Below are 15343 nucleotides of genomic sequence, written 5' to 3' on the forward strand. Positions count from 1 at the left end.
CAGGTGCATCTCACTGATCATCCCTAAAGCCAACACCTCATTTGGCCGCCTTTCGTTTCAGTACTCTGCTGCCTGGGACTGGAACGAACTGCAAAAATTGCTGAAGTTGGAGACTTTTATCTCCCTCACCAACTTCAAACATCAGCTATCTGAGCAGCTAACCGATCGCTGCAGCTGTACATAGTCTATTGGTAAATAGCCCACCCATTTTCACCTACCTCATTCCCATACTGTTTTTATTTATTTATTTTTCTGCTCTTTTGCACACCAATATCTCTACCTGTACATGACCATCTGATCATTTATCACTCCAGTGTTAATCTGCAAAATTGTAATTATTCGCCTACCTCCTCATGCCTTTTGCACACAATGTATATAGACTCCCCCTTTTTTTTTTCTATTGTGTTATTGACTTGTTAATTGTTTACTCCATGTGTAACTCTGTGTTGTCTGTTCACACTGCTATGCTTTATCTTGGCCAGGTCGCAGTTGCAAATGAGAACTTGTTCTCAACTAGCCTACCTGGTTAAATAAAGGTGAAATAAAAAAAATAAAAAAAATAAAAAAAGGCTACTTTTCCTAATGTGATGAATAGATTGCATAGTCATAATTTAGGCTAAAAATACAACTCAAATCACTGTAAGCTAAACAGACAGTTCTGAACACTGCATGCCTGAGTGCGTAGTGACAGGGTAGGCCTTATCAGAGACATTTCTTCTGTTTTTGCACAGGGAAAATGTGACCTTTTATAAACATAGTTCATGCAATTCTATTACACTTTATATGACTGGAGATATGACCAACATCATTTTTAATATGACACAAATTAGTAGCCTACTCCGCTGAAGAAATTGCAGCCTACACCTTCTAATCTAGCCCTATGAAAAGAGGAGACAAAAATTGTACAATATGATGACCATCTAACCTGGAAGAGGAAATTATTGTCCCCCCAAAAACGTTGAAGTGGTACTCATCCAATGATAAAGGCAGTGCATGTGTCCAAATACCCATACTTGCATCCTTAATAGTAGGCCATTTGAGTATGTGAAAAAATAATGTTTAATATTATGAGACAATTTGAAAATCAAGTATACTTTAAATGCCCGGATGTCATACTTATTTCGGCTTTGACAAAAGCCGTGCAGTGTTGTGACACAACACAATGCCACAGATTAATCTGCCACCATCTCGTTTCAGCGTGATAATGCATCCATGTCGCAAAGATCTGTATACAATTCCTGGAGGTTGAAAATGGCCCCGTTCTTCCAAGGCCTCCATATTCACCAAACATGTCTCCCATTGAGAATGTTTGGGATGCTCTGGATTGATAGTGTGTTCCAATATCCAGCAACTTCGCACAGCCATTGAAGAGGAGTGGGACAACATTCCACAGGCCACAATCAAAAGCCTGATCAACTCTATGCAAAGGAGATGTGTTGCGCTGCATGAGGTACAGTGCCTTGCAAAATAATTCATCCTTGTTGGTGTTTTTCCTATTTTGTTCTATTACAACCTGTAATAAAAATTGATTTTTATTTGGATTTCATGTAATGGACACACACAATATAGTCCAAATTGGTGAATTGAAATGAAAAAAATAACTTGTCTAAAAAAATTACAAATAATAGAAAATGGAAAATTGGTGCATGAATATGTATTCACCCCCTTTGCTATGAATCCCTTAAATATCTGGTGCAACCAATTACCTTCAGAAGTCACATAATTAGTTAAATAAAGTCCACCTGTGAGCAATCTAAGTGTCACATGATCTGTCACATGATCTCAGTACATTTACACCTGTTCTGAAAGGCCTCAGAGTCTGCAACACCACTAAGCAAGGGGCACCACCAAGCGGCACCATGAAGACCAAGGAGCTCTCCAAACAGGTCAGGGACAAAGTTGTGGAGAAGTACAGATCAGGGTTGGGTTAAAAAATAACATATCAGAAACTTTGAACATCCCACGGAGAACCATTAAATCCATGTCTGGCACAAACCCAACACTTCTCATCACCCCGAGAACACCAAGAGGATGTTTTTCATCAACAGGGACTGGGAAACTGGTCAGATTTGAAGGAATGATGGATAGCGCTAAATAGCGCTAAATACAAATACAAGGAAGTCCTTGAGGGAAACCTGTTTCAGTCTTCCAGAGTTTCAGTCTTCCAGAGATTTGAGACTGGGATGGAGGTTCACCTTCCCCCTCAGGTTCACCCTCAAGTGGTTTAAGGGGAAACATTTAAATGTCTTGGAATGGCCTAGTCAAAGCCCAGACCTCACTCCTATTGAGAATCTGTGGTAGGACTTAAATATTGCTGTTCACCAGCAGAAAACACATCCAACATGAAGGAGCTGGAGCAGTTTTGCCTTGAAGAATAGGCAAAAATCCCAGTGGCTAGATGTGCTAAGATTATAGAGACATACCCCAAGAGACTTGCAGCTGTAATTGCTGCAAAAGGTGGCTCTACAAAGTATTAACTTTGGGGGGTGAATAGTTATGCACGCAGTTGTGTTATTTATTTTGTTTCACAATTCTTTTTATTTTGCATCTTCACAGTGGTAGGCATGTTGTGTAAATCAAATCACACAACCCCCCCCCCCCCCCCAAAAAAAAAAATATATATATTTTAATTCCAGGTAGTAAGGCAACAAATCAGCGAAAATGCTTTTGCAAGCCACCGTACTTCTCCGTAAACAAATTAACAACAGACTTTCAGCATGCTTATAGAGAAGGGCACTCAACAGGTACTGCACTGACACAAATGACTGATGATTGGTTGAAAGAAATTGATAAAATGGTGGGAGCTGTAATGTTTGATTTCAGTGCAGCCTTTGATATTATTGACCATAACCTGTTGAGAAAATGTACAGTACCAGTCAAAAGTTTGGACACACCTACTTATTTGAGGGTTTTTCTTTATTTGGACTATTTCCTACATTGTAGAATAATAGTGAAGACATCAAAACTATGAAGTAACACATATGGAATCATGTAGTAAACCATATATAAACCATACAGTAAAACATATGCCATATGATAACCAGATATCGTTACCCCATTGATTTTTTCCAAAAAGATAGAGCGGAAGAACAAGCATGAGACTCTTGTAGAAAGTAAAAGTCTGCATTAAAACGTTTGCTATACAGGAAAATAGCCTTACGCTTGAGTAATTTATAGATACCCCTGACATTAATTGAACAAAGAGATAAAGACAAACTTCAACCAACAACCTTGTTTTGCAAATATAAGCTTTTTCTAAGGATACGTAACTCAAAAGGATTTCCATCCCATTATTAACCTCCAACAAAAACAAACAAATACTGGTTATAAAGTTACTAAAGTATTCTTACTCCCACAAGGGGGAGACATTGTGTAGACTTTACAATAAGCAGTTATTCACCTATAGTTAGTGTTTAGTTTATCAGTTCTCATGTCAGCCTTTTCTCATTCAAGTGTTTGTGTAAAAAAAATTATAATAAAAGGCTGCTTTTCACCTGGCACTTAGGCAGCTTTTTTGGCCTGCCAGTTCTGTCCGAGTTAGATTCTGTCTCTCTCTCAAATGTTCTGATTTGGTTTCTTTCCCATCGATGATGCACCGACAAAAAAAAATCAGTTTTCCGTGCCTTTCTAGCTGCAGCCACCATCGGCCACAGTTTCTCTCTAGTCACTTTGTCCGCTGAGGTCAGATCCTCTGTCAACCTCAATTTTTGCTTGATGAGGAATTCACAATTCTTCGCTCGCCTCCAGAGGTGATCCTGTGTAGATCTGTTGGTGAACCGGATGATGGTTGTCCTCGGCCTCGTCTTGATCATTGACTCTTCCCAAACAATGAACGATGTCTACATTTTCCTGAAGTTTGGCTTTTGATTCGGGAATGACAGCTCCACAGATGTCAACAACTCTGCATTTGATGTCCTCACCCACCTGCTCTGAAATTCCATGGAGCCTCAGGTTCCACCTGCGCTGGTATCTCTCCGCCTCATTCACCTTTTGCTTGAGATCAGCCACCTTCTTAACACTTTCATGTCACTTTTGAGGGTTTTCACTTCTTCAAAGATAAAGTCAACAGATTTTTTCATGGCCTCAATTTTCATCGTATTCTCCCTTACCATGTCCCCCAAGCCATTTGCCTTTTCATCTATCTTTGCTGTCAAAAGCATTACAATATTGTTTTGCATCTCAAGAAGTGACATACCCTCTTGGCCTCATCTTTTTCCCCTGTGGCTTGACTGGAGTGCCGGGGTCGTAAGGTAACAAACTGCATGTGCTGTGGACTGGAGGGGTGCGAGTTGTGAGCATTGTTGTCCGTGCTCACCACATTTTCATCACCCATTGCAGTATTTCCCCCCACAGTTACATTCTGAAGAGGAGTACCCAAAATCATACCATCTTTTGTGGTTAATTGTCCATCTGACGATCTCTCCATTTATTTTATTTTGGTTCTGGAAGTGTCCATGTACGTTCGACAAATGAGATTTTGAGCTAGCTATCTAGTGTTGTCGTAAATTAAACCATATTCATACGGCGTTTGACCGTAGAAATGATCCATTTAATAATTTGGGTAAGGAAATCCAATAATTCCTTCAGCTACCAAAACAACTTCTCTGCATTGACCGCCATCTTGCGTAAGTTGTATTTGGTCTGTAATGTGTTGTTTCATTATATGTCAGACCCCTGTAAGACTGGCCATTGGTGTCAGCTAATGGTGATCCTAATAAATCTAATTAAATCAAGCCCAGCGATGGTCAAAAGATCATCTTCCTGTGAATGTGTCTCTTGTGGAGCAAATTTGTGACAACACATTTATGAGAAAGTGTCAAAAATTTTGCAAATATAGAGGCAATCAAAACGTAATGGAAAACACATCACCATAAATAAAAATGTGTTTATTTATAATCAGATGTAAAATATGAAGACAGTAAAAAAGTACATCCTTTATAAATATTGTGTCTGTTTAGGGCAATCAACATTTTCATTTCATATCCAGCATATTATTATTTTCTTGTTACAATACCAGGGGCCTCATGCACCCATTATTTTAGAGGGGTGATATAGTACATGAAGATGGATGGTGGGAATTCTGACCATTTCTGACAAGTTGGAGAGTAGCATTTTTCAAACACCTGAAACAGCTTTTTCCTGCAATCTAGAGCCATAATTGTTATGCCTAATTCTATGTAAATATATTATATTTTTTTGCATAGGTTATTTAACCATACCCCTAACCGGTTTAATTGTAATTTTAATTAATGATGCACATTGATTCTTTAAGAACTTTTATATATCTTAAGAGTTTAGTACAAACTGCCACACTGGTATATAGTCTCATAACCCAAGAATTAAAGCTATTTTTGTATTTTCTAAAGTCTAGCAACCTTGCCAGCAGACATGTCAGCTAAGATAGTTAGACAAGCTACTCTAACTTGACTGATAGCCTGAAATGGCTGGGAATCTATTTATGAGGCTGGGAGATTAGGAAACTATTCATAATAAAACACGCTTCACTGTCCCAATAATTACAAAGGGCACTGTAGCTGGCTAGCTAAAGTCAACTTCATAAAATTGCTAGGTGGCTAGTATTACAGAGAAACAACCAAACATGTGTTTTATTTACTTATCAAGAATTAATCAATTGGCTACATAGCGTGATCAAAATTATTTTCATACATAGCTCCTGTGAGACCTGCCGATAAACCGGCAGTAAAAATCAACTGTGATTCACTCGATACTCTCCTCCTCCACTGACAATACTCTCTGCACGCATATCTTTGGTCCGCAATGCACCTTGGAAGGAGCCACTTACTGGTCCAGACTCTGTGGCCCCTCCGCAACATACAGCTGACAGATCTTTTTTTATAAATAATGATGAAAATATGTGGGCTCTTTAGGTTTCTTCCTAGGTTCCTGCCTTTCTATGGAGTTTTTCCTAGCCACTGTGCTTCTACATCTGCATTGCTTGCTGTTTGGAGTTTTAGGCTGGGGTTCTGTACAGCACTTCATGACATCGGCTGATGTAAAACAGGGCTTTATAAATACATTTGAACGATTGGCTTAAAAATGATATTTAGTAAATAATGTTATTTAGTAAATAATGTAACGTGAGGAGGCACGTGTCCTTGTGCCCCCGATGGGCATGATGCCTCTGACAATACTTTCAAGTAACACAAGACCCAATTATCCATCCTTTTGCCAATGGAATACCCCCCAACACACCCATATCCTTCAAAACGACACACCGTGTAGTACCATTAAACTTACTCCCTTCAGAAAGATGTTCCACTCTGTTTCACACTTACTCAGGTCTTAATCAGAGTAGCTGCAGTTGGTTCAGGAAAGTGGGGAAGTTGCAGTACTGGTTGCAAACCCTTAGTTTTATACCGTGTGGATGGGCAGCTAGATCCACACGGTGAGAGGGGAATGAGACTATCCATGCCAGCATACATCTGTGCGTTCTCTACTGGTCCTGTTTCTTGGGTATTATACAACAAGATTTTGTATGCAGCACCCATTCATTTTGTACCTGAAAAAGTACAAACTTTTTTTTCATTATAGACAATTCATAACTGGCACCAACATGTGACTCCAAATCAGAGTAACTGCTACAGCTAGGGGGAAATACTAGACATTCATGCTGTCACTCACAAAGACACATTCATTTATGCATTTACGCACAGCGAGTGCTGACACGCACAGACACACAAAATATTATGTGAATGATCAGGACAGGAAAGAGTGACAGACAGTAGGTAGGGCACACAGGGGTGTGATAATAGAGCCACATTTGATCCCCGACTTCCCAGCATGCAAAATATTAAACAACAGTCTGAGTTATGGGGTGGTGCAAGTGTTGTTGGGGGATAAAGTACAGTATATGGACTGATTCATATTGATTCAATATTTGATCACAAGGAAAAGAATGACACCACTATTGATTGGACCCACCACAGTGATAAATGCTATACTGGTCTCTCTCTCCTTCCTTCCTTCCTTCCTTCCTTCCTTCCTTCCTTCCTTCCTTCCTTCCTTCCTTCCTTCCTTCCTTCCTTCCTTCCGTTTATATGTTTATAATGGATAGATGGAGGAATCATGTTGTGCCTTCAATTGACCATAATGCATTCCATCTTGGGGTTGATGAAAGAGAAGCCTGCAAAGGCCGCCTGGTCCATAGAGTCAATCAGGTTCTTGTCCGCGTGGGAGAGGCGGGGCTTCTCACGCAGGAACTCCCGGTCAAAGTTGCTGCAGTCATTGGGCGCTTTCTGTGCTCGGCAGAGAAGGGGTGTCAGTTCAACAAGTGACCAATAGAAACATTCACACCACAACTCCAAACAAGTCATTCACAATGGCGTAAACCAATCAAAAGCATCAGTGTGTGAGTTTCACTATCCACATCAAAGCCAGAGAACCAGATCGTACCACTTTAGGTTTGAAGGGGGGTTCCAGCTCTCTCTTCTCCAGGGCAGGCCAATTGAGGGTCTTGAAGAAGGAGTGTCCTTGAATGTTCCCCACCACCCCTAGTCTGTTACTAGGGTCTCGTTCAAACAGCTGGGGATCGAGCACAGAGACGCACAAGAGCTTAGAAACAGGCATCCCATCTGAGATGTAAGGTGTGTGTGTGTGCAGAGCTTGAGCTTGTGAGTGTGTAGATGGGAGGGGTCGAGAGGGTTATACTGTAATCGCAACATTGTTTGCATATTTATGGAAAAATAATATTTTTTTCCCCCAGGGGCAAACTTGTGACATTCCAATGCCTGTCTTTCTCTGCATGTCTGGGTGTGACTAAACTCAGCAAAAAAAGAAACATCCTCTCACTGTCAACTGGGTTATTTTCAGCGAACTTAACATGTGCAAATATTTGTATGAACATAACAAGATTCAACAGCTGAGACATAAACTGAACAAGTTCCACAGACATGTGACTAACAGAAATGGAATAATGTGTCCCTGAACAAAGGGGGGGGGGGTCAAAATCAAAGTAAGTCAGTATCTGGTGTGGCCACCAGCTGCATTAAGTACTGCAGTGCATCTCCTCCTCATGGACTGCATCAGATTTGCCAGTTCTTGCTGTGAGAAGTTACCCCACTCATCCACCAAGGCACCTGCAAGTTTCATTTCTGGGGGGAATGGCCCTAGCCCTCACCCTCCGATCTAAAAGGTCGCAGACGTGCTCAATGGGATTGAGATCCGGGCTCTTCGCTGGCCATTGCAGAACACTGACATTCTTGTCTTGCAGGAAATCACACACAGAACGAGCAGTGTGGCTGATGGCATTGTCATGCTGGAGGGTCATGTCAGGATGAGCCTGCAGGAAGGGTACCACATGAGGGAGGAGGATGTCTTCCCTGTAGTGCACAGCATTGAGATTGCCTGCAATGACAACAAGCTCAGTCCGATGATGCTGTGACACACCACCCCAGACCATGACGGACCCTCCACCTCCAAAATCGATCCCGAGTACAGGCCTGGGTGTAATGCTCATTCCTTTGACAATAAACTCAAATCCGATCATCAACGCTGGTGAGACAAAACCGCGACACGTCAGTGAAGAGCACATTTTGCCAGTCCTGTCTGGTCCAGCGACGGTGGGTTTGTGCCCATAGGCGACGTTGTTGCCGTTGATGTCTGGTGAGAACCTGCCTTACAACAGGCCTACAAGCCCACAGTCCAGCCTCTCTCAGCCTATTGCGTACAGTCTGAGCACTGATAGAGGGATTGTGCATTCCTGGTGTAACTCGGGCAGTTGTTGTTGCCATCCTGTACCTGTCCCGCAGGTGTGACGTTTGGATGTACCGATCATGTGCAGCTGTTGTTACACGTGGCCTGCCAATGCGAGGACGATCAGCTGTCTGCTCTGTCTCCCTATAGTGCTGTCTTACGCGTCTCACAGTACGGACATTGCAATTAATTGCCCTGGCCACATCTGCAGTCCTCATGCCTCCTTGCAGCATGCCTAAGGCACATTCACGCAGATGAGCAGAGACCCTGGGTATCTTTCTTTTGGTGTTTTTCAGAGTCAGTAGAAAGGCCTCTTTAGTGTTCTAAGTTTTCATAACTGTGACCTTAATTGCCTACCATATGTAAGCTGTTAGTGTCTTAACTTCTTATGGCTGGGGGCAGTATTGAGTAGCTTGGATGAATAAGGTGCCCAGAGGTGCCCAAAGTAAACTGCCTGCTACTCAGTCCCAGTTGCTAATATATGCATACTATTATTAGTATTTGATAGAAAACATTCTGAAGTTTCTAAAACTGTTTGAATGATGTCTGTGAGTATAACATAACTCATATGGCAGGTAAAAACCTGAGAAAAAAATCCAACCAGGAAGTGGGAAATCTGAGGTTGGTCGTTTTTCAACTCATTCCCTATTGAAGATACAGTGGGATATTGGTCATGTTGCACTTCCTAAGGCTTCCACTAGATGTCCACACTCTTCAGAACCTTGTTTGATGCTTCTACTGTAAAGGAGGGGCTCATAAGGGCTCTTTGAGTCAGTGGTCTAGCAGAGTGCCACAAGCTTGTGACGCTCGTTCACGTGAGAGTTAGCTTGAGTGTCATTGCATATCTGAAGTCAAAGGAGTTCTCCGGTTGAAACATTATTGAAGATGTATGTTAAAAACATCCTAAAGATTGATTCTATACATTGTTTGACATGTTTCTACGGACTGTAACGGAACTTTTTGACATTTCGTCTGCTCCTAGTGCACGTGCTTCGTGAGTTTGGATTTGTTTACAAAACACACTAACAAAAGTAGCTCTATGGACATAAATGATGGACATTATCAAACAAAACAAACATTTATTGTGGAACTGGGATTCCTGGGAGTGCATTCTGATGAAGATCATCAAAGGTAAGTGAATATTTATAATGTTATTTCTGACTTCTGTTGACTGCACAATATGTCAGATATCTTTATGGCTTGTTTGGTGACTGAGCGCCGTACTCAGATTGCATGGTTTGCTTTTTCCGTAAAGCTTTTTTGAAATCTGACACAGCCTTTGCATTAAGAAGAAGTGTATCTAAAGTTCAATGCATAACACTTGTATTTTCATCAACATTTATTTTGAGTATTTCTGTAAATTGGGGTGGCTCTCTGCAAAATCACCGAATGTTTTTGGAACTACTGAACATAAAGCGCCAATGTATGCTGAGATTTTTTGATATAAATATGAACTTTATCAAACTAAACATACATGTATTGTGTAACATGAAGTTCTATGAGTGTCATCTGATGAAGATCATCAAAGGTTAGTGAATCATTTGATCTCTATTTCTGATTTTTGTGACTCCTCTCTTTGGCTGGAAAAATGGCTGTGTTTTTCTGTGACTTGGCTCTGACCTAACATAATCGTTTGTGGTGCTTTTGCCGTAAAGCATATTTGAAATCGGACAATGTGGTGGGATTAACAAGAAGTGTATCTTTAAAATGGTGTGAAATACTTCTATGTTTGAGGAATTTTAATTATGGGATTTCTGTTGTTTTGAATTTGGCGCCCTGCACTTTCACTGGCTGTTGTCATATCAATCCCGTTAGCGGGATCTCAGCCATAAGAAGTTTTAACGACCATTCCACAGGTGCATGTTCATTAATTGTTTATGGTTCATTGAACAAGCATGGGAAACAGTGTTTAAACCCTTTACAATGAAGATCTGTGAAGTTAATTGGATTTTTACAAATTATCTTTGAAAGATAGGGTCCTGAAAAAGGGACGTTTCTTTTTTTGCAGAGTTTACGTGTGAATGTCTGTGTGTGCATGGTTAGTGTGGATGAAAGTTAGGGGAGAATGCAAGATTACATTGTTTTCTAGTGGAGCCCCATCTGCCACCAACTGTCACAGACAGACAACATTGTGAAAAGGAGGTCCGGGGTCAGTGAGAGAAGAGAATGAGCAGTAGCTTCACCCTCTCCAGCAGGTCCTTGGCCTCCTTGGTGAGCCAGCCAGGGTAGTGAGGCACGTCCATCCTGATGGACTCAAAGAGCTCTTCCTCGTCATCACCCTGGAATGGCGACTGGCCAATCAGCATCTCATACACCAGCACGCCAAACGACCACCAGTCCACGGAGAAGGTGTACTTCTGTCCCAGCAGGATCTGAGGATGGACAGACAGAGAGACACATGTTAAGAGTCAACTATGTTAGGAGTCAACTACAGTCAGGATCAAAACACAGGCTAACAAATACAGGACAGAGAGTAAATTGCTTTCAACAGAATCCTACAAAACCCTATCCCGCATAGACACAGACAGTCACACAAACCTCTGGTGCGATGTAGTCTGGTGTCCCACAGAAAGTGGTGGCCCGATTCTCTCCAAACACGTTCTCCTTGCACATCCCAAAGTCAGCAATCTTAATGTGCCCGTCCCTGTCCAGCATCACATTGTCCAGCTTCAGGTCCCTGTAGCAAGGAAGGGTTAGGGCAGGGGGGAGAGGGGTTCAATCCGCTCCCTGATTAAAGGGAATTAAGTTAATCTATTAAGCATTAATACAGGGGTGAATCATGTGCACGACAAGATCAGGCCATCGCAGTTCATGGAGCTCACCTGTAAATAATTCCTTTGGAATGGAGGAACTGCAGTCCAATTACGATTTCTGCTGAGTAGAACCTGGGGGAGAACAATGGTAGAGGCCCAACTACTTCTGAGTGCATCATCATTATGAAAGGCCTACAGTCTGCCCTTAACCTGCTATCAAACCCTCTTGGATGAGTTTTAAAGTAACATAACTACTTAGTGGTTGGTGGATGGTGAGATAGAGTCTACATAACACTGCAGTCTGTCACTCACGTGGCTCTGTAGAGATCAAAGCGACCCTTATCTTGTATGTGGAACATCAGATCCCCTCCATTCAGGTACTCCATCACGAAAAACAGGTGTTCCTGGAAAAACACACACACGCACATAATCCTATAATTTACACAGATAAGTATAGTGACACAAATCAGTCTGAGGGAAAATAGTTCTCATAATAAAAGATGAAGCTTTGGAGAGGGGTCTCACCCTGGTCTGGAAGGTGGAGTAGAGGTGTGCGAGGAAGGGGTTGTCCCAGGCCAGGGCCAGGACTCTCTTCTCCACCATGGTACACTCCACATCGTCATCCATCAGAACCACATCTTTCTTCAGGGCCTTCACAGCAAAGTACTGCCCTCGCCCCTTCAGCTCAGCCAGCAGGACCTGGAGCGCCAGACGGGAGAGGTGATACTGTTAGGCTGTATACTCCCAGAGAGAAAACACATGTTGAACAACTATCAGACCAGAGCAGACCACTGGGTTGCTATTGTCACTCTGACAACAGATAATAACATATAGTAACTAAACACCTAAAGTAGGTTAGTTTGCAGCAGTTGAAGACTGCCTTGGGACCTTTTAGACAAAGCAGTATTAGCATGTGACACTTGTGGGAAGGCAATTGAGTGTGTGTGCATGGGTGTCAGTGATGTGAGGGTAAATGTACCAGAGTGGTTGGCCTGGGGCCTACATTACCTTGCCAAAGCTGCCCTTGCCCAGCACCTTGTGGAACACAAAGTCATCGATGGTGAGGTGGATCGTGGGGGTGATGTTGGTGGGGGCAGGGACCTTACCACCCTCCCACAACTTCTCATTGGCTTCTGTTGAACACACACACACACAAAGAGGGGCATATATTTCAATAGATACATTTACACATGTAAAGACACAACAACAACAAAATATGGGTAAGAAAAACCAAAAAGTGTATTTACTTAAGCAATAAGGCTAGAGGGGGGGGGGGGGGGGGGGGGGGGGGGGGGGGTTGTACATGGCCAATATAACACGGCTAAGGGCTGTTCAGGATACAGCCCTTAGCCGTGGTATATTGGCCATATATCACAAACCCCTAGGAGCCTTATTGCTATTATAAACTTGTTAAGAACGTAATTAAAACAGTAAAAATACATGTTTTGTCATATACCTGGTATACTTAAGCAATACGGCATGAGGAGTGGGTGTGGTACATGGCCAAAATACCACAGCTAAGGGCTGTTCTTAAGCACGACACAACATGGGAGTGCCTGGATACAGCCCTTAACCGTGGTATATTGGCCATATACCACAAACCCCTGAGGTTCCTTATTGCGATCATAAACTGGTTACCAATGTAATTAGAGCAATAAAAATGCATGTTGTCATACCCGTTGTATACGGTCTGATATACCACGGCTGTCAGCCAATCAGCATTCATGGTGCGAACCACCCAGTTTATAATGCAGAATACCTTGCTCTCAGCTGCAACAGTGACAGCTACTCACCACTAGGGTCCGCTCCTGGGCTTTTGTTGAAGTCCTGGTAGATTCCAATGTCTGTTGATTCGGATTTGTTGGATTCAGACCTACTTATGGATTTCTGAGGGGGTAAAAATGCCATTACAATAGGTTTATGAATGTGCATTAATGATTCTAAAAAACACATTCATATGTGTGAATGTGGGTATGACCAAGTGCATATCCCTGCCTTTCACACCTGGCTAACTTGGTTGAGGGCCTCAGACAGAAGTTTCTGGTTGATTCCACAGAGATTGCCCACTTTCTTCTGACACTTGTGATGGATGTTCATGGAACAATCTGGCAGGAGAAAGGAGAGAAGAGTAAGACACTGGTTGTGAAAGACGGAGAGGGAAAGAGATAGAGGGCCAGAGCTAACAGATTGCGTGTATTGAAGATAGATGGAAAGAGACAGAGGGAATGAGAGAGAAGGGGCATCACACCCACCTTCACACTTGATGCCCTGCTTGACCATTCCCCACAGCATACTGCCACAGTGGTCACAGAAGGTAGGGCTCATGTAGTTGTGGCTCTTGAAGCGATGCGGCATGTCGATCTTAAAGCGCTCCTTCTGGAACTGTGGACACAGAGCTCCCGTCATCAAAGAGCCAGTCCATAGTACCAATGAGCACTGCCCAAAAACCTGGGAGTCTGTGGGGCCTCACAGCCCTTCTGAAGCTCCTCATGGTTCCCCAAAGGGAGCAGGGGGCACACACCTACACCCTTAACTGGTGGACTGACTCCACCCTCACAGCACTGACTGGCCTATAAATCCACCTACACACCCAGGGGAGCTCCCATACAGGCTGCAGACAGGGGACTCTGCCCTCCAAGAGAAGGCAGATCTATCCTAGCTGCCTCAGGTGCTGAAAAGCTGATCCTACTGCTGCAGATACTAGCAGCCTTACGATCTCCCTGGCTGTATACTTCATAAGCAACACTAGTTAAAAGTGCTCCACTACTGGTAACAATGGTCTTATGCTGAAACCACTGGCACTATACTGGCTACTTTGGTCCTTTGCTAGCTAAATTACAACTGGAACGGAGCACCACTGTTCAGTTTTAAACACGAGCCCATTGATTTGCCTGGTCTCTGACGGCCGTTGACCTCCCTGAATGGGTCTCGTCTTGCCGTTAAAGGGATGCAGAGAAGCGTGACACAGTTCCCTCACAGCTGCATGACCGCGATGCAATCAGAGGAATTGTCGTGGGAAAATGACGATCCAAGTCAACATATTGATCAAGGGAAATGCTCCGTTGAAAACGGATCTTCAAACACCAACTACTATTTGCGATGTATTATGACAGGTGGTCATAATGCTTACCACAGTGTCTCTACTGTTCTCTGCTGTTCCGGTGCATCTCCCAATGATTTTGTCGATGCATTTCTTGTGGATAGCCGCGTTGCATTCTGAGGACAGAGATAAAGCCACATTAGGGCAAGCTCACAGTTGAGACATTCACCTATTGATATGAGAAATGTGTATATTTCTGGGAGTGAATGATTGCACAGCGAACGTTTAGGATGCCTCCAAGCTACAAAACAATGTCCATATAGTGGAAAAATCTAAACAGCAAGTGGTCAGAGAGACACTCACGTCGGCACTTGTAGCCTTGCTTGTTGAGTCCCCTGTTTGAAAAGAAAACAGGGTGTAAGAGTCATACAATACATGTCTAATCTTTGTGCACTTTTCCCAGAAGGTGAGAAAACCTCATGAAAAGTATTGATGGTGACAATAAACAACGGTAGCTTAACAGAATGAAAGAGAGGAGAGACATTCATTCATCTTTTGCACAAACACCGTCCGCACACACTTCTAAGGCCAAAAGGGACATTGGTCATTCCTCAACCTGTCGCCATTAGGAACCAATAACAGTTTTCTTCTCTGGTCGGAAGGGGACAGCCCTGCCCTGGGGATTGTGCTGAGCCGCTGACCTTGTTGGAACACCCTGTGGGTTTTCCCAAGACAGTGACTTACAGAGCTCACATTACAGGTCGTGCCAGCCAGTCTTATTGTTATTATTTGCCTGGCTACTCCAGTCAGGGAACAATTAGGGCTGCTAATGGGTCTA

At 42.8% G+C, this 15343-nt stretch overlaps 1 protein-coding gene across 2 annotated transcripts in view; it reads right to left on the reverse strand.

The window, feature by feature from the left end:
* Window positions 1-4865: 4865 nt before the first annotated feature.
* LOC110527955 (protein kinase C delta type) overlaps window positions 4866-15343 on the reverse strand; it is a 38444-nt gene continuing 27966 nt past the window's right edge. For both annotated transcript variants that reach the window (XM_036983441.2, XM_036983439.2), the window contains exons 5-17: window positions 14869-14900; window positions 14596-14681; window positions 13718-13847; window positions 13470-13570; window positions 13259-13352; window positions 12474-12598; window positions 11991-12164; window positions 11778-11869; window positions 11535-11597; window positions 11251-11389; window positions 10896-11084; window positions 7414-7542; window positions 4866-7256 (exon numbers count right to left, since the gene is read on the reverse strand). In XM_036983441.2, coding sequence (XP_036839336.1) covers window positions 7098-7256; window positions 7414-7542; window positions 10896-11084; window positions 11251-11389; window positions 11535-11597; window positions 11778-11869; window positions 11991-12164; window positions 12474-12598; window positions 13259-13352; window positions 13470-13570; window positions 13718-13847; window positions 14596-14681; window positions 14869-14900 — 1513 coding nt within the window. In that variant the 3' untranslated portion in view covers window positions 4866-7097. The remainder of the gene's footprint in view (window positions 7257-7413; window positions 7543-10895; window positions 11085-11250; window positions 11390-11534; window positions 11598-11777; window positions 11870-11990; window positions 12165-12473; window positions 12599-13258; window positions 13353-13469; window positions 13571-13717; window positions 13848-14595; window positions 14682-14868; window positions 14901-15343) is intronic.

Source organism: Oncorhynchus mykiss, chromosome 7 (assembly GCF_057628025.1).
Source record: "Oncorhynchus mykiss isolate SJ-2025 chromosome 7, ASM5762802v1, whole genome shotgun sequence".
NCBI lineage: Eukaryota > Metazoa > Chordata > Actinopteri > Salmoniformes > Salmonidae > Oncorhynchus > Oncorhynchus mykiss.